This window comes from Carettochelys insculpta, chromosome 29, assembly GCF_033958435.1.
Source record: "Carettochelys insculpta isolate YL-2023 chromosome 29, ASM3395843v1, whole genome shotgun sequence".
NCBI classification, from domain to species: Eukaryota; Metazoa; Chordata; order Testudines; family Carettochelyidae; genus Carettochelys; species Carettochelys insculpta.
The window spans coordinates 8,647,485-8,672,663 of NC_134165.1; the positions used below are offsets into that span (position 1 = coordinate 8,647,485).

The 25,179-nt window shown below is 53.9% G+C and overlaps 1 protein-coding gene across 6 annotated transcripts in view; it reads left to right on the top strand.

Moving 5' to 3' along the window:
* The first annotated feature begins 5,844 nt into the window (after positions 1–5,844).
* Positions 5,845–25,179, top strand: part of RAPGEF3 (Rap guanine nucleotide exchange factor 3) — a 65,751-nt gene continuing 46,416 nt past the window's right edge. For 2 of the 6 annotated variants that reach the window (XM_074979622.1, XM_074979623.1), the window contains exons 1-2: positions 16,004–16,291; positions 16,388–16,571. In XM_074979622.1, the coding sequence (XP_074835723.1) occupies positions 16,488–16,571 (84 nt within the window). In that variant the 5' untranslated portion in view covers positions 16,004–16,291; positions 16,388–16,487. Of the gene's footprint in view, positions 5,945–16,002; positions 16,292–16,387; positions 16,572–25,179 lie in introns of those variants that run through there. The other 4 variants (XM_074979620.1, XR_012642779.1, XM_074979618.1 and 1 more) reach the window with 4 other exon arrangements.

The window sequence follows — 25,179 nt, forward strand, 5'->3', positions numbered from 1 at the left end:
TGGTTTCAAGTGCAGTGTTCCAAGGATCAGTTCTAGGGCCAGTATTATTCAACATCTTTATTAACGACCAGAATGAAGGGATGGATTGCACCTTCAGCAAATTTGCAGATGACACTAAGCTAGGGTGACAGGTAGATATGTTGGAGGGTAGGGATAGGGTCCAAAGTGACCTCTATAAGTTGGGAGACTGGGACAAAAGAAATCTGATGTGGTTCAACAAGGACAAGTGTAGAGTCCTGCACTTGGAATGGAAGAATCCCAAACATTGTCACAGGCTGTGGATCGACTGGCTAAGTAGCAGCGCAGCAGAAAAGGACTTGGGGGTTACAGTGGATGAAAGGCTGGATATGAGTCAACAGTGTGCCCTTGTAGCCGAGAAGGCTAATGGCATATTGAGGTGCATTAGGAAGAGCATTTCTAGCAGGTCTAGAGAAGTTATTATTGCCCTATATTCAGCACTGGTGAGGCCACATCTGGAGTATTGTGTCCAGTTCTGGGCCCCCACAGTATAGCAAATATGTGGATACATTGGAGAGGGTCCAGTGGAGGGCAACAAAAATGATTAGGGGACTAGAACACCTGACCTATGAGGAGAGGCTGAGGGATTTAGCCTTATTTACTTTAGAGAAGAGAAGACTGAGGGTTGATTTGATAGCAGCCTGCAACTTCCTGAAGGGGGGCTTTACAGAGGATGGAGAGAGGCTGTTCTCTCTAGTGGCTGATGACAGAACAAGGAGCAATGGTCTAAAGTTACGGAGGAGGAGGAGTAGGTTGGATATTAGGAAAAAACTATTTCACCAGGAGGGTGGTGAAGCTCTGGAATGTGTTACCTAGAGAAGTGATGGAATCTCCATCCCTAGAGGTTTTTAAGTCCTGGCTTGACAAAGTCCTGGCTGTGATGATTTAGTTGGGATTGATCCTGCTTTGCACAGGGGGCTGGACTCGATGACCTCCTGAGGTCCCTTCCAACTCTAGGGTTCTATGATTCTCTGTGTGAGGACCTGGAAAGTATTTAGCTGTACTGGGAGCCTCTCTGCCCAGCTGTTCCGATGCTGTGGCAAGCTGCTGGTGTTCCATCCTTGCAGAGCTGCCAGATTCCTTGGAGAGCAACACTGAGGTTATCCATGTTGTTCAGTGTTCACCATTCTGCCTGTTGGAGTTTTTAATGGGAACAGGAAGGGTTCCTGGCACTGCCTCAGCTAAGAACAGGCCCCACATGGCATCGTGGGCTACGTCTACACGTGCACCCAACTTCGAAATAGCTTATTTCGATGTTGCGACATCGAAATAGGCTATTTCGATGAATAACGTCTACACGTCCTCCAGGGCTGGCAACGTCGATGTTCAACTTCGACGTTGCTCAGCCCAACATCGAAATAGGCACAGCGAGGGAACGTCTACACGGCAAAGTAGCACACATCGAAATAAGGGAGCCAGGCACAGCTGCAGACAGGGTCACGGGGCGGACTCAACAGCAAGTCGCTCCCTTAAAGGGCCCCTCCCAGACACACTTTCATTAAACAGTGCAAGATACACAGAGCCAACAACTAGTTGCAGACCCTGTATATGCAGCACGGACCCCCAGCTGCAGCAGCAGCAGCCAGAAGCCCTGGGCTAAGGGCTGCTGCCCACGGTGACCACAGAGCCCCGCAAGGGCTGGAGAGAGAGTATCTCTCAACCCCCCAGCTGATGGCCGCCATGGAGGACCCCGCTATTTCGATGTTGCGGGACGCGGATCGTCTACACGTCCCTACTTCGACGTTGAACGTCGAAGTAGGGCGCTATTCCCATCCCCTCATGGGGTTAGCGACTTCGACGTCTCGCCGCCTAACGTCGATTTCAACTTTGAAATAGCGCCCAACACATGTAGACGTGACGGGCGCTATTTCGAAGTTACTGCCGCTACTTCGAAGTAGCGTGCACGTGTAGACGCAGCTGTGGAGTCCTGAGTGCGACTCCTTGCATGCAAGTGCATGTTCCCTCTCCCTCAGGAGACAAGACAGAGACACTTCTTCTTAGAGTTCAAGGCCTGAAGAGGCCATTGTGTCCAGTGGTGGGCAACCTATGGCCCATGGGCCTCATGCAGCCCATTGGGGTTCTACCTGTGGACCTGAGCTGTCCCCATACCCCATGCACCTCTCCTGCACTAGGGCACAGGAGTCCTGCACTTCCTATGCCTCCCCCTCCTTCCAAGCACTTTTGGAGTATGCTAATCTCCTGATTCATGCTCCATCCCCACTCTTCCTCCTCCCTCCTAGACCTGGAACACCGGATCCCGTTTGTTGCATTCCAACTCTGGGAGGGTCGGGGAGGAGCAGAGACAGAGCACGAATCAGGTGATTTGCATGCTTCAAAAAGCTGGAAGGGAGGGAGTGGAGGAGCTAAGTGTAGAGGTGACACACAGAGGGGCCCCAGGACTGTGGGTGGAATCCCAGTGGCTGCTGCAGCCTGCCAAGGTGGAGACCCACCCATGCAGCTCACCCACTGTGCTGCCCAAGACATAGGACTGCCCTGAACTAACTCCTGCATGAGCTAAAACACGTATTGTAAAAAAGCATCCCAGCTACAACAGAAGTTGCCAGTGCTGGAGAAGCCAGCATAGCCATTGGTAACTTGGTCCAAAGGTTAATTACCCTCTGTGTTAGAAACGGGTGCTTTATTTATGTGTGATTTAGGTGGGGTTGATCCTGCTTGGAGCTGGGGGCAAGACTAGATGACCTGATTTCTTTTCTCCTGTGGTTCTATTTCCAGTCTGACTTTGCCTGGCTTCAACTTCCAGCCACTGGGTTTTCCCCATGGAGGGTCATGCTTGAAGAGCTTAAGGTCCTCAGGCATGCGCTGTCGTGAGCACCCAAACTCCTGCCCACCCTCTCCGGTTGGCCCCATTTCCCAGTTCTCTTTATAAACTAACAGAGGATTTACTCCATAACATTTCCTGCCCCAGAAAGTGCCACCTGCTGTCCTTATACAGCACTTGGTTGGGTGCATGTTGGCCACAGCTCCAGGGAGCTCCTGGGACAGAGGGGATGAGCTGTTCTGGGATCCAATGAAACTTTGGGGGTCTCAAAGCCAGGGTGCACCCAAGGATGCGTATGACAGCACTAGCTGTTCTGGGGCCTGGATTCTGAGCTGTAAGTAGGGAACTGATGGCAGCTTTGCCTAGGTTAGGTGGGGGAAGGTCCAGAGATGGAGAACTTTTAGGTGAACTTGCACCTGATCATTTGAGCGGGTGTCAATATTTTGGACCAGAAACGTGGAAACAGCCTGATTCTCAGCTTTAGAAAATGCTGCTGGGAGCTGGCAATTCTGCAACATCTCCACCAGGGGTCGTCATTGATCTCGACTGGAGAGCTCTAGAATGAGCCAGCTGGGGCAACGTGATCTGAACCAGAAGAATCCCAAATGCAAGTCAGATGCTTTGGCTTTTTCTACATGACAGCCTAAACTCAAAATAAACACAGGGGAGACCACTGCAGCAGGGCAAGGACATGCTTAGTTTGTCATGAGACATGCTGCAGACAGCTGCAGCAATGCCTCAGCATGAAGTTCCCCTCTATTCCGCACTGGTGAGGCCACATCTGGAGTATTGCATCCCGTTCTATCCCAGTATAGAAAGGATGTGGAAGCCTTTGTGCGGGTTCAGCGGAAGGCAATGAAAAGAGGGGGCTGGAGCACATGACCCATGAAGAGAGGCTGAGGGACTTGGCCTTATTTAGTTTGCAGAAGAAAAGAATCAGGGGCAGTTCGATAGCAGCCTTCAACTTCCTGAAAGGGGGCGGTAAAGAGGATGGAGAGAGCCTGTTTTCAGTACTGACTGATGGCAGAACAAGGAGCAATGGTCTGAAGTTGCAGTGGAGAAGATATAGGTTGAATATTAGGAAAAACTATGTCACCAGGAGGATGGCGAAGCACTGGAATGATTACCCAGAGATGTAATGGAATCTCCATCCCTAGAGGTTTTTAAGTCTTGGCTTGACAAAGTCCTTGCTGGGATGATTCAGTTGGAGTTGGTCTTGCTTTGGGCAGGGGGCTGGACTCGATGACCTCCTGACGTTCCTTCCTGCCCTAGGATTCTGTGTTTCTATAAGATGGTCTGGGAGCAGCACGTGTCCACATGACAGAAAGCTGAGCTCCAGGCAGCCTGTTTCTGGCTTGCTGGCCCTATGGGTGTAGCTACATGATGAGTAGCTGTGCAGCAGTGACTTTCTGAGCCTGGGTTGACGGACTCAAGCTCGACAGTTGTATAGATTTGTGACTCAGGCTAAGGGTTGGTTCATGAAGCCCCCGCCCCATCCCACGCAACCTCAGGGTTGGGAGCCCAAAGGCCACCAGGGCTGAGTTGTAGGAGGGTGCTCAGAGAGAGAGAGAGAGAGAGATGCGTTCATCAGGGAGGAAAGCTCCCAGAGAGACATTGGTCCCAAGGATGAGAGAAGGCAAGCCCTGAACCCCCGGGGAAGAGACTTTATTTTGGGTTTATCTGTATTTAGTAAAGCAGAACCTCAGATGAATTTTGTCAGACCTGTTTGACAGAGTGGAGTTCTTAAAGGGCTTTGTGAGAAGGGAAACTGAGGCAGGGAGTGTCAGCAGAGCCCCGGTAGGTCAGTGTGGGGTGTTATATTGCAAGCACATGCTGTGGCAGGGATCTAGAATTGACTGCTGGTGCACTGTGAGGACTGTGAATTATCTATACAGGATCATGACAAATCAAGTGCACCTGTGTCAATCTCGAGCTAAGTCCTTAATATGGGCCGACTGGATGTCCAGTTTCTGGCTGTCACTGGTGAGCTTATTGCACCACCAGAGTGTTTTGTGACCATGTGATCACCAGCTGGGTGGCAGTATTTTTGGTGAAAATGTGCTGGAAATTTTTGGTCTTCCATCCTAACAGTTGTATGTCTCAAGAAAGTTACTGAAACCAAACCAGTGCCAACAGAGGCCACTGCTGCCTTGGTTTCAAAGAGCCATGTTGCTGATCCTGTCCTGCAACTGGGACTTGTATCCTGACCCATCACTGGGTTCCTGGGTTAGGCTCAGGGGAATGCCGGCAGGCTGGGGATGATTCCATTGCCAGCTTTCCCCACAACACTCCACATCTCCCTGCTCAAGGTCGTGTCCCTCAGCATCATTAAACCCTTGCACCAGCTTTCCCCACACAGCCCTCGCCCCACGTGTCTTCCCAAAGGGGGGAAAGAGTGAGGGGGGATTTGATACTGTTTGTGTCACACAGTTATCCTGTGAGTCACTCTGCCATTGGAAACCATTGCAGGTACAAGCTCAGCAGAGCTGTACCCCCTTCCTTTGGAAAGGGCAGAAAGGGTACATGGGCCATATAAACTCTAGAGCCTCATGGCATGATTCAGCCACTGGTGTAGGCGCTCGGGTGCCATGGACAGGCTATGCCAGAATTGCCCGCTAGAGGGTTTCCTGCAGTTTCCTTTGAAGCTGCCCATCCTGGCTGGAATCCAAGACTGGAGCAGGCCTGGATGGACACTGCTCTGTTCTGCTGTGGTAACGCCTATGTTCCAGCAGCCAGTGCCAGAGCATTGTGTCTATCTGGCTATCTGAGGAGCTCCCTGAGCAGCCCAATACAGCCCCTGTAGGACATGAACTTCCTCCTCCCCTCCCCCGGGAGGAAGAGGCCAGCAGCTTTGGGGCTGGACTGGAGCCACATAAGGAGCAGCGTTTGGGGCTAGGACAGTCTAACTTTTCTCTGGAGGAAGCTGGATCCCTGGGGTCTTCCAGCCTAAGCTTTGAATCTCACCTCAGACAGGGGCTACAATGGTGTCTGGACTCAGGCCAGCAGCTCCCAGCCAGCCAGGCTGTTGTTCATCATCCCCTTTATTTGCCAGGAGTTCAGGTCCCCTGGAGCAGGTGCCTGCTTCTCTGCTGGAAAGCTCCCCCTTGGGGGTCTGCACCCCATCACCATGTGCTGTCAGGCTTGGAGGTGAGTGGTGAGGTGGTGGCTGGGAGGAGCACACCATGCAGGTGAGTGCTGGCTGGTGGGTTAGGGAATGGAGTGGGGTCTGTACAACAGCTCTCCAGTTCACTGGCTCAGCCCCTACTTCCACTCACTGTGATTGTCTCCTGTCCTGAAGAGCGGCAGCCCATGCTGACCAAAGTCCCTTCCCTGTGCAGTGGTCCCACTAATCTTTTCCATCCATGTGTGGCATAATTTTTATGTGCACTGAGGCATGTGTGAATTGCACCACTAGTATAAACAAAATCCCAGCTGTGGGCGCTCTGCTACTCAGTGGGACAGCTTTTGAATTTCTCCTAGAATCGTAGAATCCTAGGGCTGGAAGGGAACTTAGGAGGTCATCGAGTCCAGCCCCCTGTCTAAAGCAGGACCAACCCCAACTAAATCATCCCTGCCAGGACTTTGTCAAGCCAGGAGTTGAAAACCTCTAGGGATGGAGATTCGACCACCTCTTTAGGTAACACATTCCAGTGCTTCACCACCCTCCTGGGGAAACAGTTTTTTCTAATACCCAACCTAGCTCTCCCCTACTGCAATTTCAACCATTGCTCCTTGTTCTGCCATCCCTCACTACTGAGAACAGCCTGTGTCCATCCTTTTTGGAACCCCGCTTCAGGAAGCTAGAGACTGCTATCAAATGCCCCCTCACTCTTTGCTTCTGGAAACTAAATAACACCGGATCCCTCAGCCTTTCCTTATAGGTCATGTGGTTCAGTCGCCTAATCATTTTGGTTGCCCTCTGCTGGACCCGCTCCAGCGCATCTACATTCTTTTTATACTGGGGCGGGGGAAGTGGAGAACTGGACGCAATACTCCAGATGTGGCCTCCCCAGTGCCGAGCAGACGAGAATAATAACTTCTCTAGAGCTGCGTCTACACGTGCACGCTACTTCGAAGTAGCGGCAGTAACTTCGAAATAGCGCCCGTCGCGGCTACACGTGTTGGGCGCTATTTCGAAGTTGAAATCGACGTTAGGCGGCGAGACGTCGAAGTCGCTAACCCCATGAGGGGATGGGAATAGCGCCCTACTTCGACGTTCAACATCGAAGTAGGGACGTGTAGACGATCCGCGTCCCGCAACATCGAAATAGCGGGGTCCTCCATGGCGGCCATCAGCTGGGGGGTTGAGAGATACTCTCTCTCCAGCCCTTGCGGGGCTCTGTGGTCACCGTGGGCAGCAGCCCTTAGCCCAGGGCTTCTGGCTGCTGCTGCTGCAGCTGGGGGTCCGTGCTGCATATACAGGGTCTGCAACTAGTTGTTGGCTCTGTGTATCTTGCACTGTTTAATGAAAGTGTGTCTGGGAGGGGTCCTTTAAGGGAGCGACTTGCTGTTGAGTCCGCCCCGTGACCCTGTCTGCAGCTGTGCCTGGCTCCCTTATTTCGATGTGTGCTACTTTGGCGTGTAGACGTTCCCTCGCTGCGCCTATTTCGATGTTGGGCTGAGCAACGTCGAAGTTGAACATCGACGTTGCCGGCCCTGGAGGACGTGTAGACGTTATTCATCGAAATAGGCTATTTCGATGTCGCTACTTCGAAATTAGCTATTTCGATGTAGCGTGCACGTGTAGACGTAGCCTAGGTCTGCTAGAAATGCTCCTCCTAATGCACCCCAATATGCCATTAGCCTTCTTGGCTACAAAGACACACTCCTCAGCAGTGACCTAAGCACACAGCTCATACAGAACATTGTTCCACAGTCCTCTGGGGTTGGTGCTGATGAGTTTGCTCTGGGATGTCACTGGACCTGTCAGTCCAGGATCATTTCAAAGCTGAGGAGGAAATTCACCTCTTCCAATGACTGTTCATCTGCTACAGCTTGTAGGAGGGCTAGTTAGAACCAGCCAGGCCCAGAGGTGATCAGAAAACTTGGCTGTGCCCCTGGGGGATGGAGACGCTGCTTCCACGCAGTCAGGAAGTTAGCTGGCTTAAGACTGTGAATGCCATGATCAGCCACATGTGACAATCCAGGTGGGCTGGTGCAACTCACTGGCTGCAGCAGTATCCCCTGGGGAGGAGGGCACCTCTTATCTCTGAAGAAGATTTCCATAGCCACACTCTTGAGATGCTAATAATAGCGAACTGATCGCCAGCCCCAAAGGGACCTGTCCAGCACAGAGATATGCACAAGGCAGCGGGACGGCAAGACCAGGGAACCCACAGCCTCTGTTACAGAGATGCTGCTGAGTGCTTAGTGAAGCTCCAGAGAGTTGGGGACAGAGTTCCTAGCAGAGTGCCTCTGTCACTGGGGCGGCTGCCTTTGAAGGCCTGTTGGACCCTTCTCACCTGTCAGCCATAGAATCATAGAATCCTAGGGGTGAAAGGGACCTTAGGAGGTCACCTAGTCCAGCCCCCTGCCCAAACCAAGATCGACCCCATCTAAATCATCCCAGCTAGGACTTTGTCAAGCCAGGACATAAAAACCTCTAGGGATGGAGATTCCACACTTCTCTAGTAAATGCATTCCAGTACTTCACCACCATCCACATGGCACAGTTTTTCCTAATATCTGACCTACACCTCCCCCTCTGTAACTTCAGACCATTGCTCCTTGTTCTGCCATCCGTCACTACTGAGAACAGCCTCTCTCCATCCTCTTTAGAGCCCCCCTTCAGGAAGTTGAAGGCTGCTATGAAATCGCCCCTCACTCTTCTCTTCTGCAAAGTAAATAAGACCAAATCCCTCAGCCTCTCCCTATAGCTCAAGTTCTCTAGCCCCCTAATCATTTTCATTGCCCTCTGCTGAACCTGTTCCAATGTGTCCACATCCTTTCTATACTGGGAGGCCCAGAACTGGACGCAGTACTACAGGTGTGGCCTCAGCACTGCTGAATAGAGGGGAGTAACTTCTCTAGATCTGCTGGAAATGCTTCTCTTAATGCACCCAATATGCCGTTAGCCTTCTTGGCTACCAGGGCGCACAGTTGACTCATATCCAGCCTCTCATCCACTGTAATCCACAGATCTTTTTCTGCTGTACTGATACATAGCCAGGTAGTCCCCAGCTTGTACCAATGTTTGGGATTCTTCCATGTCAAGTGCAGGACTCTGCACTTTTCCTTGTTGAACTTCATCAGATTTCTTTTGTCCCAACCCTCCAATTTGTCTAGGATCACTCTGGACCCTATTCCTACCCTCCAACATATCTATCTGTCACCCTAGCTTAGTATCATCTGCAAATTTGCTGAGGGTGCAATCCATCCCCTCATCCAGGTTATTAATAAAGATGTTGAACAAAGCCAGCCCGAGAACCAATCTCTGGAGCACTCCACTCGAAACTGACCACCAAGCAGACATTGAGCCATTGATCACTACCCATTGGGCCTGATCATCTAGCCAGCTTTCTATCCACTTTACACTCCATGCATCCAGTCCATACTTCCTTAACTTATGGACAAGAATGTTGTGGTATACTGCATCAAAAACTTTGCTGAAGTTCCTGAACTCCCCTGCCCCCAGCTCTCTCCCATTTACATTGAATTAATGCCATGGGGTGGATTCATGCCAACCAGGAATCTAGCCTGCCATGTTTCCCCACTAATGTGTGTGAGAAGAAATGACCAGCACTGGAAACAGTCCCGTGTAAGCCTTTTGGGAGCACACTCTTCTTACCTGCCCCAAGGCCACCCTTTGCACGGCCCCAGCAGCACAAGCCCTGGCCCCTAGCAAAGCAGAAGTGCAAGAGGGAGGGGAGTTATAGTCAGAGGGAGGGGATTCTGAGGCAGGAATGCTACTGCCTTCTGGCAATCCCCTGCTACCAGAATGGCCCTTGGGACCTGATGCAGCTGGGCACAATTTGGAGGAGCCCTGAAGTTACAGATTTGTACTCTTGGAGGAACGCAACACCAGGGTCATGGTGTGCAGGTGACAGAAGTAGCCTTTGTATTTTTGTGGAGGACATCTGACAACCCTATGAATGAGAGATGTACTAGGTGGCATCAATGACAGCCCATAAACATTGGCAGAACACCGGTGTGGGACTGGCACAGAGCCATCTTTGTCCAGGTGAAACAAGTGTAGCTATGGTGGCCACTGTGGCAGAGAAGGGCTCCCCTCTGCCTTCCCTGGACAGGTTTTGCTTGCAGAGGGTCAAGACCTGCTTAGAGTCCTGGGTGCAGGATGGGGCTGAGTGCAGCCCACAGGGCATTTGAACAGCAAAGTCCTTTTCTCTGTGCCTTCGCCCTTCCAATGTGCTGAGAATGACTCTGGCATGGCAGACCACAGCCCTGCCTATGCCATCCAAAATACTTGGAACAGAGACGAGGCAGATGGGGGATGAGTTATCCAGGTTGATAGTGGGGGAAGAAAGGGCAGAGAGGGAGCTGAGTCCAGAACAGATTGGAAAATGGAAACCTAATCTCATCAAAAAATGGACATTTGGAACTTGCTTCCAAAGATTCCACTCAGACCCATTTTCTGTTTCTTTGGCATTTTCAGGCACGTTTTGAATTGTGGAGAGTTCAGAAAGCGCTTGGATAAAAATTGCTGTACAATTGTAGGGGGATGCTCAGAAGCATGAAGAAAAATGTCAACAAGCTCAACAATCTCTCATGGAAAAGTTTCTTTTTCATAAAATGTGCCGTTTGTCAATGAAAACTGGTTTGTCCCACAGCCATTGCCAGATCATCACACTGTAAAGCCAGAGGCATTGGAACAATTCCACAGAACAGTAAAGATTTTTGTTTTCTGGGTGGAGTGGGGGGCCACAGTGCTGGCTCACTTCCCTTTGTTCACGGCCCTGCAGGATAGGGTGTTCCCAAGCGGCAGATCCCAGAAGAGGGAGAGAAATTCCAATATATATTCCTGACGAAAAGCAGATTAGTCTGGGGCCAGGCTTGGCTGTTCAAGGAGATTAATTATTAGTCAGATGCAGATAAAATGGGCCAAGTAAATATGGTGATAAAGATGTAGATAAAGCAGAGCCATTATGCATGTGTTTTATGGCAGGGCAGGAGCTCTGTTTAATGGGGTGCCTAGAGGTAACCAGCTGGTGCAGCTGTTCATGAGCCAAGCCTGTTTAAAACTGAATGAACCGGCGACAACCTAAGCACAAGGTGGGCTGCCATGTCCCCAGTGCAGCATCTGGGCCCTGAGACCACTACAGTACCTGAGATAGGCTTGCAGATGTTCCCATCCTGGGAATGGAGCATATTGTTCCACCTAGTACCTGGCACTGAGCTGCATGGAAACTCAAGGAACGGCTTTTCAAACGAGTTCAGCTCCATGGAGGTGCCTACCTAGTGCTCAGCAGAATGCTGCTCCCAGCATCTCTGGTTGCGCAGCTTATGGGGCAAGTTTTCCAAAAAGCCCAGCACGCAACATGCTCCATCTCAGGATTGAGCTCTGGCAAATGTGGCCCTGACTGTGGTCTGAGGAGAATTCTGTCCTGGCTGCCTGGGCGTTTGGAATAGCCCAGCAGCCAAGAGGACATGGCTGTGCTGTTTTATGCATGTTTCAAAGGCTCCCTCCTCACCAGTACAGCTGCACCAGCCCAGGCCGTGACCTTGGAAATGTTTGCAAGCTAAGTAGGGCTCAGGCCTGCTCTGTTCTCGGAGAAATGCCCAAGAATGCATGAGGTGGGGTGAAGGGGCAGCAGCTGGTAACTTGGGTTCTTTTATTTGGCTGTGTCTGAGTTACGGCATTTAGGAGTCATGATGCCCACTGGCAGAGGTTTCAGGTATATGTGTCCCTGCTCAGAACAGATCCACATGATGTCAGGATAAAAGTATCGGCAGCCAGCAGCCAGTCCTGTTTTCATGGTTTCTAGACTGAGCTGAGAGAGCTGTCCAAGGGGGTGGGACCAAACTGTGTGTTCCTGTGGCCACTTAGGAGAGATTCAGATGCCAGTGAGATGACTAGCAGAGTGCCCACAGCTAGGTCTTTTTTTTTCCTACTGGTGGTGCATATTTGCATGTGCCTTGGTGCACATAGAAAAATTTATTCTGTACATGGATGGAACAGATTAGAAGGAAGGGAACAATGGATTGGACGCCTCCAATCAACAGAGCAGGCATGTTGCATTTGATTGCAGCCCTCAGGATAGAGTCCTCAAGGGCAAGTGCTTCTCTGAATTTCCTCACAATCGATTTACTTCTTTCTACCTTTTCCTCCTCCAGTGCCTGTTTGCAATTGCTGTCAAACACATGGGTGTGTAGCTGTGCATGTCAGTGATTATAGCTGCAGCAGCAGCCAGGTGCCTGGGTCAGGTGGGAAGGCTCTTTGTGCGTGAACTTGGCACATCCATATACATTATACAGCCAAGACTATTTACTTTTCGGGCCGGGGAGTTTTGCAGAGGGCTTATCCCCAGTGCTAGCTGCTCAGCATCCTCCTTCAGAGCAGGCTAATGATAGGCCACGTCGTGGCTGCTTGCTCCACAATATGAGTCACTAACGTTTCGCAAATGACAGCTCCTATTGAACACCAGCCTACCTGGGCAGAGCTCCCCCTACTCCCTTTTGGGGGGCGTTCACTCAGTGAGAGGGTGTCTTTGCAGGCAGGACCCCTCAGCTGTTTTCTAAGGGCTACCATCCCGAGGTGCAGGCTGCCATGGCAAACACACCAGGGGAGGAGGGTCCCTCACCATGTATTTCATGTTGCAATGCATACAGGTGCTGGTGGTTGCTGCAGAACCGTCCCTCAGCATGTCTTTTCCTGTGAGGCTGAGGCAGAGCCAGGAGAGGGTCTGCACTGAAGGTTCACTGTATGATGGGTGAGAGCTACATTAGGGGAAGGAGGGCTGGCTGGGGCCAGACAGTGTAGCTAGTTCAGTGCAATGTTTGGAGATGTTGCATATCCCAGTGTCACAGATAATAGAAACTGAATAAACAGCAATCAGTCAATGAATGCATTAGTGTATTTCTGCACTAATGGCTGTCAGGCCTTACAAACCTCTCAGCTGCTGCAGGGTGATGGTGGCAGTGCTGGGGTAGGAAAGGATTCTGCAGAGGCTTAAACAGAGAAAAAACAAGAGGTGAACAAAACCAGCACTCTGCTGGGGAATGTGCAATAGGAGAGGTCTCCAACTGGGGCCACTCACAGCACCATTGGCACTCCAGTGCCGTGCTGGGTTGGATCCATCCCCCAGAAAGGCTGCCTCTGCCAGCATAGGAAGAGAGAGAGGAGACTTGTGTCTCCATTACTCATGGGGTCCTGGGGCCTGACATGCTCCTGGTGCAAGCCCTATGGACCGTTTCAGGGCACCAAGTCACTGTGGGCATGGCACAGCTGGATACTGAGGTCACTTGCCCAGCCCAGATCCTTGTCCACCAGAACATCCTTCCCATGATCCAGGCTTAAAAAGTCAGTAACACTGGACTTCCCTCCCGCATTTCTGTCTCAGCCCAAGGCCTGACCTGAACCCTGCCCTTATCACTGCTGCCCAGACGTGAGTCTGTATTCAGGGAATTTCTCACCTTCACTATCTGGCTCTGCCAGACCTGGGCTACACCAGTGGTCAGGGTGATTGGCTGCTCTTGGCCTGGATTGGGGATGGAAAGATCCTCGGGAGGAGGTTTTTGGAGTTGGCAGATTTCAGTGGCCAAAGGGTTCTGGGCAAAAGGAACATTCTGTGGGGTTAGTCGTTTAAAAATCCAACATAACATGGAGGGAAAATGTAAGTGGTGGGGAGGGCCTGACACAGCCCCTCGTCCCTCTGCACAACCTGGAACCCTGGGCCCTGGCTCTGCAGCCATCGGCCCCATCTCAGGCTACCTCGTGCCCACAGCCCCTGCACCAGCCATGAGTACTGGGAGTGGGTGTGTGTGGTGCCATGGTGGCCCCCCATGCCAGCTCCAGAGCACCAGGAAGGAGAGCGTATGACGCCGCTGCAGCCTCCCCAGGCTGGCCCAAGCCCCTGGGGCCCAGTGGCAACACAACACCAGAGCCCTGGGGGGCACAGTGTGGGTGATGCCATGCTGGGCTGTTTAGAGAGAGACAGCCTCCCCCTGCCTCTCCTCCCCACCCCCCATTATACAGTGTCACACTTAACTGTGAGACGGAACACTAGCTGCCTCCAGTGGCCACGTGTGTGAGCATGCACACTGCAGCCCTACAGGAGTCTCGCCCCCGCTTGGCTCTGTTGTGGCCCACCCAGAGTAGCGGCCACAGTCTGGCCAGATGTTGCTGCAGGGGAATGGTGGATGAGTGATGGACCCAGCCTCCGAAGTGCTCTGAGATCCAAGAATCCTTCGGGACTGAAGGGTATGAGCAGTCTGCATGGATCTGCTCCTTAAAGGGATGTGCAATGGACACAGCCGCCTTGTGCTTTTGACTCAGATGCTCCAGACAGTACGACTGCAGGCAGGGCAGGCTCCAGCGCGGGTGTAAGAAGGTGCAGTGTCTCTTGGAAAGGTTATGCGGAGGTGTTATTGACAGGGTTGATGGTGATTGTGGCTACTTTGTATCCTAGTACTGCTTAGTGTCCTCAGGGAAGCTGGGGGCCCCATGTGCCAGGTGCTGCACAGAGTGCACGAGGCAGCCCGGGACCCAAAGAGCTCATATGCTCAATAGATGACAACACTGCTGCTGGGAGCAGGAGAGTCAGAGCCCCCATTTCAGCCCTCATGCTGCCAGTGTGCTTAGGGCTGCAGGAGCTAGCATGTGCCTGGGGGAGCAGCAGAGACCGTCCCAAAGTCCAGACTGGTCACACATCCAGAAACTGACAAGGCTTCAGCACCCGCTCATTGCCTCATGATCTGGCCCTGCCCTCGGCTTGGTGATCTCTGCTGCACACTTGTGGTCCATCCCCTTCTGCTCCCAGTGCTGTCCAAGCAGTGGGGCTTCAAGCAGAGTGACTCGGGTGCCAAATGGGGATGAGTGAGATCAGGAGCAGGTGCTGGGATGCATTGCACTCCCTGGGCAGGGGACCAAAGCCGGCAGGCCGGGGCCCATTATCTGGGAGACCAAGACTCAGAGAGTAACGTATGGGTGCAGATATCTAGCTACTGCTGTAACGGAGGTCAGGTCAGCCCCATAGGCAGGGTTCTGGTGTGGCAAGGAGGCAGGGCTGCTGTCTGCTATGCTTCTAGCCTGGGACTAGGTGCTGGGAGCAAGGGCCTATGCTGGCACAATTGCTCTCACAGAACTAGCTCCAGGATTAGAGCAAAGCAAACTGAGCTGTTCTGGAGCACAAATCTTCTTGGGCAAAGCCCCACTTTGTCAGACGTGTGTCTTTGTGGGTCTATACGGTGCCCCAGGACATTTCAGTGTTTCTGTGGTTACAGGCGAACATGGGCACGACGGTACTTGTCACAAATGGAGCCTTTCCGCCTACGGGGTCTTACTTTTGCCTGGCTAATTTATCCTGGGAATGGCTAGCTCGGCATTCCCATTTGCAGTGGGAGGTGATGCAACCAGCGAGGCCAGGGATGAGATGAGAGCCCCAGAGCAACTCTGTGGAGTCCACACATTTAATTCACAGCACTGGAGGGAGCACGCTAGCATTCACTAGTGACTTGTCCCATGGGGTCGCCTTTGCTCGGCCCAGTCGCTAGCGGAGTGGCTCTGAACGTGCCAGTCTTGTTGCCAGGATGCTGGATGTTCTGCTTTTAAATTTCCAGAAAAAAATAAGGGGAAAAAAAAAAGGAACAAAGTTTCTGAGTTGTGACCTGGTTTTGGTCAATTTCAGTTTTTGTTGATTCATCCAAACACACCGGCCCTGGGAGCCGGAGGAAGGGCCAGGTTAGCTGACAAGGCTTCGTGTTAATGACTCCGCATTTCTGGGCCCAGCTAATGCAGGAGCGGCTCTGGGACGGCTCTGCTCACTAGGGACCATTTCGCAGCCTGCGGGGCACGTGCGGGGGCCGGGAATCCCGCCTGCCTAGTGTAGGGAGACGCTCCCAGCCCTGAAGCCCAGCGCACGGGACACGCCGGGCTCCGCTCTGGGCCCCGGCCGCCCGCAGCCCCGGAGCCCGAGCACGGAAGGGGAAGCCCCGCAGCTGGGGCCGGGTCTCCCGCGTCCGGCTCCGCCTGTCCCCACCGAGCGCTGCGCAAGGAGGGTTTGCCAGGCCAGGCGCGGCGCGGCGCGGGGCGGAGCTGGGCGGGGCGCTCGCCGCCCGGGCTGGAGCGTCTCCCGCGCTCGGTGCCGGTGCCCCGCAGAGCGGAGGTGCAGCAGCCCGGCGCGGAGCCTGTCTCCAGCCGGGCCCCGTCGGTGGCCGGGAGCCATGGCTGTGCCCCCCGGGTCCTGAGCGCCCCGAGCCAGCGGCGACTCCGCGCCCCAGCCCAGCTGCCCCGCCGGCAGCGGCCGGGACAGTGCAGCGGGGGGCGCCCGCCGGAGCCGGGGCCGGGCCGCCTACCGGGCTCAGCCGCTGGACATGCAAGTAAGGCGGCGGCGGGGGGGACGGTTCGCGGCTGGGCTGGGCTGGGCTGGCCCGCCCCGCGCCGGCTGAACGCCCCGGGCTTCTCTCTGCACACAGGTGGCCTGGGGCGCGCAGGGCAGGAGGCATGTCGGACCTGGCCCCCGAGGCCCGGAGACTCCCCCGCTGAAGGGCATCGGCTTCTCCTGCTCCTGAAGACATGCACTTGTTCCGGAGCTACAGCTACCAGATCCAGCTGGAGGGCGAGGCGGGCAGCCTGCCCCGCATCCAGGGCATCCGCTGGGTAACTACCGCAGCCGCTGGCCTGGCCTGGGCTTGTGGGGGGCAGGTGGGGTGCCACGTGCTAGCAGGACTCTGGCGGGGGGTTGGTTGTGGGGGGTAGGTGGGGTGCCACGTGCTAGCAGGACTCTGGCGGGGGGTTGGTTGTGGGGGGCAGGTGGGGTGCCACGTGCTAGCAGGACTCTGGCGGGGGGGTTGGTTGTGGGGGGCAGGTGGGGTGCCACGTGCTAGCAGGACTCTGGCGGGGGGTTGGTTGTGGGGGGCAGGTGGGGTGCCACGTGCTAGCAGGACTCTGGCGGGGGGGTTGGTTGTGGGGGGCAGGTGGGGTGCCATGTGCCAGTAGGACTCTGCCGGTGTGGGGGTGGGGGTTGCTTGTGAGGGGTGGTGTTGGAGCTGGCACTGAGGAAGGAGGGCTTGTCAGGCTGGAGCAGGGCTTGGCTGCATCCCTCCAGAGGTTGCTGTAGCAATACCTCACTCCACAACTGCTTAGCAGAGCAAACTGACCGGGGCAAGGGCTGGGTGCCAGGGGAAGGCAGCTCCCAAGGAGTGGATGGACAGTCCAGGGTTTCTATGGTATGTGAGCAGCCAGGACCTCTGGGATGTGCTGGACTGTGACACTCCCAGGGAATCTGGGGTTCCTAGTTCAGTCCAGCAGGTAATGGGGCCGACTTAAAAGGGAAAGGTGGCTGGAGCGGCACCTTGGCACCACCCCTCCCTGGAACAGACCCAAGGTCCTGGAGTAGGATGTCTCCACTCATGGAGTGTCTGTGTGAGAGACAGAGAGCAAGAGATTCTGTGTTGTTGTGCAGTTTGGAGAGCTATTTACATGGCCAGTGCACAGTGGGAGCAGGGCTTAGACTCAGCCAGTGAGTGGACTGCTTCATATTAGTTTTGGTTTGTGACAACGTGCTAGGAACCTAACTGAGAATCAGCCAACTCAGTGCAGGGATGGGCCTCTGAATCTGGTGTTAATAGTAATTTGTGACAGTTTCCTTTGCATTTCTGCTGTGCCCATCACAGTGTGTTGGGGTCCCAGGACTCTTCATTGTGCGCTGGGGAGGAGCAATCAGGAGGGACTGTGCGCTGGGGGCAAAGGGAGTAAAACCTCCAGGAGGGAGAGATGTTGGGGTCTGACATGTGAACCTTGCTGGCACGTGGGTGCCCTTAGCCAGAGTCCATGCTTTCCCATCCAATCAGCCCCTTCTCAGCAGAGGGCTCCTGCTGCTAGGCTCAGAGGGACTCTTGTTCTTGCTATTCCTAGCAGTCCAGCAGAGCCCCGACTGCAGGTGAGTGAGGGGGTCTGTCCAGCACCATGATTAGCTGTGTGAGGCACCAAGTTGTCCATGCAGGTGTGCCTGTATGTGCATGCATGCCGGGGTCTCTGAGAGCAGAACTTGGCCTGCAGAGTCTTAAGTCCCTGGTGATGGCGTCAGCCAAAGGGAGATGATCCCTGATGTGACTCTCTGGTCCCAGGAGCAGGCTGCAGGGTTGACGCTCAGAGAAAACAGCCTTTGTTTGTGCGCTGAGCACAGGTGAACTAAACAAGGAGCTTTGGGAGTCACTTCCCAGCACAGCACCCCACTGGCTGCAGTGACACTTCCAAAGACCATCAGTCTCCACGAGCAAGTCTCCAAATGGCCTAGGCCCTGGGCTGGGAGAGTGGCATGGCTCTCACTTCTTGTTCCCATAGTACAAGGTGATTTGGGTCAGGGCAAGGGACACCTTGGTTGGCCTCAGCTGCTAGTGAAAGCATTTCCCAGGTGATTGCCCTGGCTTGTTCTCCAAGTTCAGCTCGTACTGAGGCATGAAATCAGACCTGTGCTATTGTGCTTCAGTGCACAGCAGCTGCACTGATTGTTTAAGCAATCTACTTGACCGTGTCTTAGATTAGATTTAGGTCCTGAGCATGCCAACAGGAAACACCTCCACAGCAATCTCTGCACCAGCAAAAAACCCACCCAGTCTCTGCCACACTAAACATTTCCCAGGCAGGATTTCCCTTGAATTTCTGCTTCTTCCCCTGCAAATTACAACTGCTTTAAGGCATGCTGTGCCTCCTATTGTCCTCTTTGTGTCCTGGGAAGCAGAGACTAGCTGTAGTGCAGGATACGTTCATCACCCCTCCCTCTTTCTGGCTGATCTCTCCATGGCTGCAGCTGGGAACAGGGCTGTATTCTGGCGGGGGGAACCCCTGTGCAGGTGGCATTCTTGGTGCACATGGACCTCAACACTAACAGACAGTCAGTGGGGGAAGGGTGCAGAGATCTGACATATCAGACGCTCTCTGAGCACAGTGGTGTTCATGGTGACTGTAGCTGTTGCAGATGCTCTGAGCACATGGCCTGTTAACATGTTTCGAACAAAAAGTTTTTCATTGAAAAAAGGGCTGTTTTTGTGGGAAATGGCCCATTTTTGTGATTGTGACATTTTTTGTTTTTCATTTTTATTTGTTCCTTTTCTCCCTCTTCCCTCCGACCTTAAGAAAATACATTAAAAATTTGCTTCAGTTGGGGTCTAAATTATCTATTACCACTCACAAAAGAGATCTTGAAATCACTGTGGGTAGTTCACTGAAAACGTTTGCTGAATGTGCATGGTAGTCAAAAAAGCTAACATTATTAGGAACCTTTAGCAAAGGGGTGACTAATAAGACAGTGAATAACCTAATGACTTTGTGCAAGTTCACGGTGCACCCCCCTTCGAAGCCTGTGTGTAGTTCTGAGCTCCTCATCTCAAAAAGATATATTAAAACTGGAAAAGGTACCAAGAAGCATAACAAAAGTGATTAGGGGGTAGAACAGCTTCCATCTGACGAGAGGGTAAAAAGACCCAGGCTGTTCCGTTTGGAAAAGAGATGAGGGGGTGGGGTCAGGATATAATTGAGGTCTATAAGATCATTACCTGTGTGCAGCAAGTGAATAAGGAAGTGTTGTTTATCCTTTCACCTGACACGAGATGCAGAGGTCACGCCATGAAATGAATAGGCAGCAGGTTTAAAGTGAACGAAACACAACACACAGCCAACCTGTGGAACTTGCTGCCAGGGGATGCTGTGAGGGAAGTTGAAGCAGGTTCAAAACAGTATAAGTTCATGAGGAACAGCTCCATCAGTGGTTATTAGCCCAGGTAGCCAGGACCATCAGCTTGTGCTCTGGGTTTCCTTAAACCTATGATTATCAGAAACTGGGGCAGCACTGCAGGGGTTGGATCCCTCGAAGAAATACTCTGTTCTTTTCATCCCCTCTGAAGCATGTATCACTGCCCACTGTGGGAACATGATAATGAGCTAGAAGGACCATGGGTCTGAGTCAGTGTGGCTGTTCTTATGTTCTTAAAATCATTTGCCATCCACCTCTGAAAACACCTGGTTGGAGGGAGAATGCAAGGGCCAGTGGGGAAGATGGTGCTTGATATGTTTATGAGGGGTCTGGTTTGGCAGAGCTGCCTGTGATAGCAGAGGCTGGATTTGACAGCCCTCTCCTCACTGTTCCAAAAAGAAAATACAGGAAAACCAAAACCTGAATGAAGAAGGTGAGGTCAGTTTAAAAAACGCATTTTGTTGTGCTAAAAATTGCACACGTCAAATCAAATTCAAACTGGGGAGAATTAGTCTGCTAAAATGGAAATGACGGGGATTTCTGGTGCTTGTGGGAAATTGTTGTCGAGCCCCAGGTCTACACTTTCCATGGAGGCGCTGCAGGGACATCACCCCAAAAGGATGATGCCAGAGTCTTGTTTCCCTAAATCTCCAGCAAGTCGCCCAGTCCAGAGTGAAGAGGCTGGTGTACCCGTAACGTAGGACAGACCCGTGCCTGGCCTTTCTCTGTCTCACACAAGGGTAATGCCCACAGCACCTTCTGGGCGTGCATTGCTGCACATAAGGAGGAGGCAGTGGGAGAAGGTGGCCATGCTGCCTAAGGAGCTGGCTGGGCCAGGCATGGGAGCTGCTTCCCCTGTGTTCTCTGTTGCTCGGGGAGACCCATCCCTTTGAAGTTCCCCTTGCAGCTCTGTAAACACTGCAATCTTGCCCTCTCTCTCAGCCAGTTTTAGCAGCTTTGAGCATTTGTAGTTGAGCACCTGCCTATGTGCTTTGCTGTGCCAGGGACGGGAGGGGGTGGATGTCATTTCAGAGCATCCCATCGGGCTTTGGGGGTGCTGAGACTGCTCTTTCCCCCACATGTATCTTACCATGCCCTGGAGTCCCTGAACTCTGGGATCACATGTAGCTCCAGGATGAGCCGGGAGCCCTGGTTTGCAGGCTGTGGGGAGGGCCCTATGGTCCAAGGCTGCAGAGGAAGGCACCCACATGCGTGGGTCTGAGGCTAGTTTCTTTCCATCCTGTTTGGGACTGCGGAAGGGCGAGGGCTGAAATAGCTTTGTTGTTATCCCTGGGATCCCAAACAAAGGCCAGCGCAAGAGCAGAGCTGTGGTCCTAGGGCTTGGCCAGATGCCCAGCGCTGCCGGATTTCTGGAGACAGACAGGATCTTGAGGCCCTTGCAGCCTGTCAGCAGGAAGATGGAAGTGGGAGACTCCTTCGGAAGCTGCCTGGAGACGGCAGTGGAGATGCTGGGACAAAACGGGCTGGGGCTGCGGGGGTGGTGTGTTCTGCAAGTCAGGCAGAGAGTGAGGCAAGCAGAGCAATAGTCCTCAAGAGCTTACAGAGGAAGCCAGGGCAGGGCTGGACCAGCAGAGTGTGGGGCTGGGCTCCCAGGGCAAGTGGCATTGGAGCACCTCCAGGCACTGAGCAGGCAGCAAAAGTGGGTGGGGGCACAACCCTGCTTTGGACATGCCCCAGGCTCCTTTGAGCACCCAGGGAACCCAACCACTGGGGACGTTACTTGAGTGAATGGGGAACACTTTCAGAGTGGGCTGAGAAATGAGAAAATCCCGGGTCCCTGTACAGTGAATGCCAGCACCCTGTTCCTTTCATTTTCCCTCCCCGTGTTCCGGGCAGCCGCCGGCCTCGGCTCTGGGGAGAACAGTGTGAATCTCGAAAAGCGTCTCTGGTTTTTGCGCTAGTGCAGAGGGATGTGAAAACCCTCACTGGGAAGTGCCAGTTGCTCTCCTCTTTCAAATGGTTTCAGCTGGTTTAGAAAGGAGGGAGCAATTAGCTCTGAGCCTGGGACTCTGGGTCCCATGGCTTCGTGCCTTTGGGGAAGAGATGAGGCCTCTCTGTGCCTTTGTTTCCCCACCTCTAACTTGAGGTTAATGCTTTTCAGCCTCAGAGGAGGGGCTATTCCTAAAGCACTCGGAGGAGCAGCACTCGGGCCAAGCAGTGCATTGCTCTGTGCTAGTGGAGCGTGGACCCAGGAGTTTAGCTGCAGCTCCCTCTGCCTGCCACCAGGGGTGATGCCCTGCCAGCCGCAGGCCTGCGTGGCACGTAGAAACATTTACCTCCGAATCACAGGTGCGTTTCCGGCTCCATAAACCAGTCCTGAGTCTCGGGAACGTTTGTCCAGGGAGTGACAGTCCTGGCACCCAGAGGGCGACTTGGAGTCTCAGGAGAGCAATGAGGAGCCGTTGAGTTGGGGGCTGTTTGGGGATATTTATTCACAGGCCAGGCCAGGTTGTGCGGGAAGGACCAGGCTAGAGGCCCCTAGACCTTGTCAAGTGTTCTTAAAAAGCTCCAGTTTTTGCTCTCCACAATTAACGTCCCCGTCCCACTCCCTTGCAGCCGCAGCAACAAGGGCCATTTGGCTCCTATATGCAGATTCCTCCTGGCCGGGTGGGGGAGAGAGCTCTGTTGTTGCTGTGTTGGTTGATGCTGTATTTGTGGCTCCAGCAGGACAGGGTTAAACCCAGCCGTCTGGGCCAGGCAGGGAAGATGAGGAGGAAGGAAAGGTTCTTAGGGTAATTATACTTGTCTCTTGACAGCATTAATGGGAAGATCCTGTAACCCAATCCCCATCTGTGTGCTGCTGCCTCTCTCTGCCTCTCCCCAACCTTCGCACACCCCACGGCATCTGACACAGTGGTCCCCAAACGTTTGGGGCTTGGGATCCATTTGTCAGTGGCCTGTCATGACCCAGTAAATTGTTGTGGGGTGGAGGGTCTTGGCTGTTCGGCTCCTGCCCAGCATTCACTCCAAACTGGGAGTCCTGTGCTGAGGGGTTTGTTGTCCTGGCTCTCTACTCTGGGCTTTGCACCTTCGGGGGCTGCGGCGTTTCTCAGGTTTGTCCCCACACTGGGCGTTGCAAGCTCTGGAATTGTCCCCCCTCCCTGCACTGGACGAAAGGTGTGAGAGTGGAGTTGCGACCTGGCTCAGGGGGCAGGAGTGCTACTCACTCACATTTGGCCTATCCAGGTCCGAGGAGGGCAGCAGTCCCCTCCCCCAAGAACCCTGCCACTGAAGCACATTGGTTCCTGCCTCCCCTTGCCCTAGGAGTGTGAGGAATGCAGGACACTTCCTTTATGCATCTCTGGCTCTGCTGTTTCTCTGAGGCTACCTGCCCCAGCTACACTGACTGAAATGCGACTTCACTCCTCTCTCTCCTCCCCTTCCCCCAGGCTGGCTGTTCTTTGCTCTGTCACCTAGGAGTGCTTCACTGTAAAAGCAGCAGAGCTAAAGAATGACCCACGGCCGGGATCCTTCCCTGCTGTCAAGAAGCAAACACACAGTCACACCGCAAACATTGCTTCAATCTCATTCGAAACTTTCCTATTCAATTCTCCAATTTTGGGGGAACGAGGGTATTGTGGGGGGGGCATCTATTCTTCCACTGAGTTTTCTGCCATTCCACCAGCTTGTAGGGGATCTGAGGGCTGCCTGCCCTTAGCTCCGCGCCTTCTGGAGATATGCAGCCGGACCTTCTGCCATCTTGTTCTGGGGCCCAGCCTGGCTGTCAGCTCTGCTGCCCACCTATCCAAATCTAGAATGATGCCCAGTGGCAGTGTCAGAGATTGCAAGTGTAGTACCCAGAGGCACTGAGACCTCATCTGGGGTGAGTGAAGTCTCTGCTTTACAGCCTCAGCTGAGAGCCAGCTGGCCTTTTGGTCATGTGGTAGGGTGCAGGGCTTTAGACCCTACGCTCGTAGGTTCTATCCTTGGGGCCAGCAACCCGGGTCTGTCGGCATTACACAAGGCCGGGAGCAAGAGGTGAGGTCAGCCAGCCCTACGGGACAGGAGACTTGGGGGCTGTCCTGCAGCCCTGTGAAACAATCTGGTGACCCCAGTGTGGGATCTGCCGTGAGGGTTGATGTGCATTGTGCTTCGTGGAGGCTGGATCTGGATGTGGTCAGAATGATGCTTCCCTCTGATGATGGAACTGTCCCCTGCAGGCAGTGGGGAAGTGGCCATAGCTGGGGGAGCAATGTGGACCAGAGAGGGACAGGGATGTGGCCTCTGCCACACCGTCCTGGCAAAGCTCTAAAGGGGGCAGGAACTACTCTCCTGCCCAGCAGTTCATCATGTGCCCCGGAGTCGGGAGGAGCCACGAAGCCCTTTTCTCCTTCCCCTGAACGAGAATTCGAAGTGAAGTTTGAACATGCAATACAATTTTGGCATGAGCTCCAGATCCTGCCTGGCCCCCGGGCCCAGTCCGCAGGCCCCACACCTGCCCTGCAGTCAGCTGTGCTGCCCGACTGCCTCTGTCATTCGCACCAGAGACAAGGTGGCTGAGGTAGTGGCCATCAGTGAGCGCCGAGGAGGTCAGGAGGGGGCCAGGGCTGGGGGTGCCTCTTGCTCTGTCTATGTGCGTGTTGGAAGCTCACTCCAGCCTTGTCTAGCAGAACACGCAGGAAACAGGTCTGACAGGTCCCTTCAGCTCCACTTCAGGCCACGTGACACCACCGGGTGCTAGGTGAAAGATACTATTTTTAACAGATAGGCTGATATTCAGCAGGGATGAGCTAGCGTGGTGGTCCCCAAACTTTGGAGGGTCACGCCACATTTTCCCCATTGGTGACCCCCTGCAGCCAGGGCCTGGGGTGGGGCTCTGGGGAGGGGGGCCGTGGACGGGGGTGGGGTGAGGGAGCTGGCAGCTGAATCTGGACCCGGACTTGTGGCCGTGGGCTGAGAGTGGGGGCAGGAGAGTAGCCATAGCCACACCATGGTGGGGGACGGCAGCTGGGCCTCCACTTAGGTGCAGAATCAAACCAAGGCTGGGGAGGGAGTCTGGCATGAAGCCAGAGCAGTGCCGGGGGCAGGGTGATGTTCACAGAGACTGGAGGCAGCGGGTGCATGGGTGCACCTGGGCAGATGAGGAGCTACACAGTGGCCTTGCTTCTGCGCTGGGCTCTTCTTGCAGTGGACTTGGAACGGAAAATACTGGGGACTATGTTGTGAGCTCTCCCTGGGGCCAGACTGCACCCTGCCGGCTCAGCCCTTTGTAGGGCCAGCACAGTCCCAGTCCCTCGTGGCTCCTGCCTGCTTAGGGTGGCCATATTTTCCCAAAGAGAAAATGGGAAACCTCTGGGCTGGCATAAGCCCTGGCCCCCCTGGCTGCCCATCCATATGTGATGCCACCCTAGACCCCTTCTCCTGTCTGCACAGAGGGGCCAGCCCAAGCTGCTGTCCCTAGCTCTTCCTGCAGCACAAGGCTGGGGCTGCCGCTCTCAGCCCCATCTTCCTCCCTGTCTCACGAGGGGCCCCAGCACACTTCGTTGGTGAAAC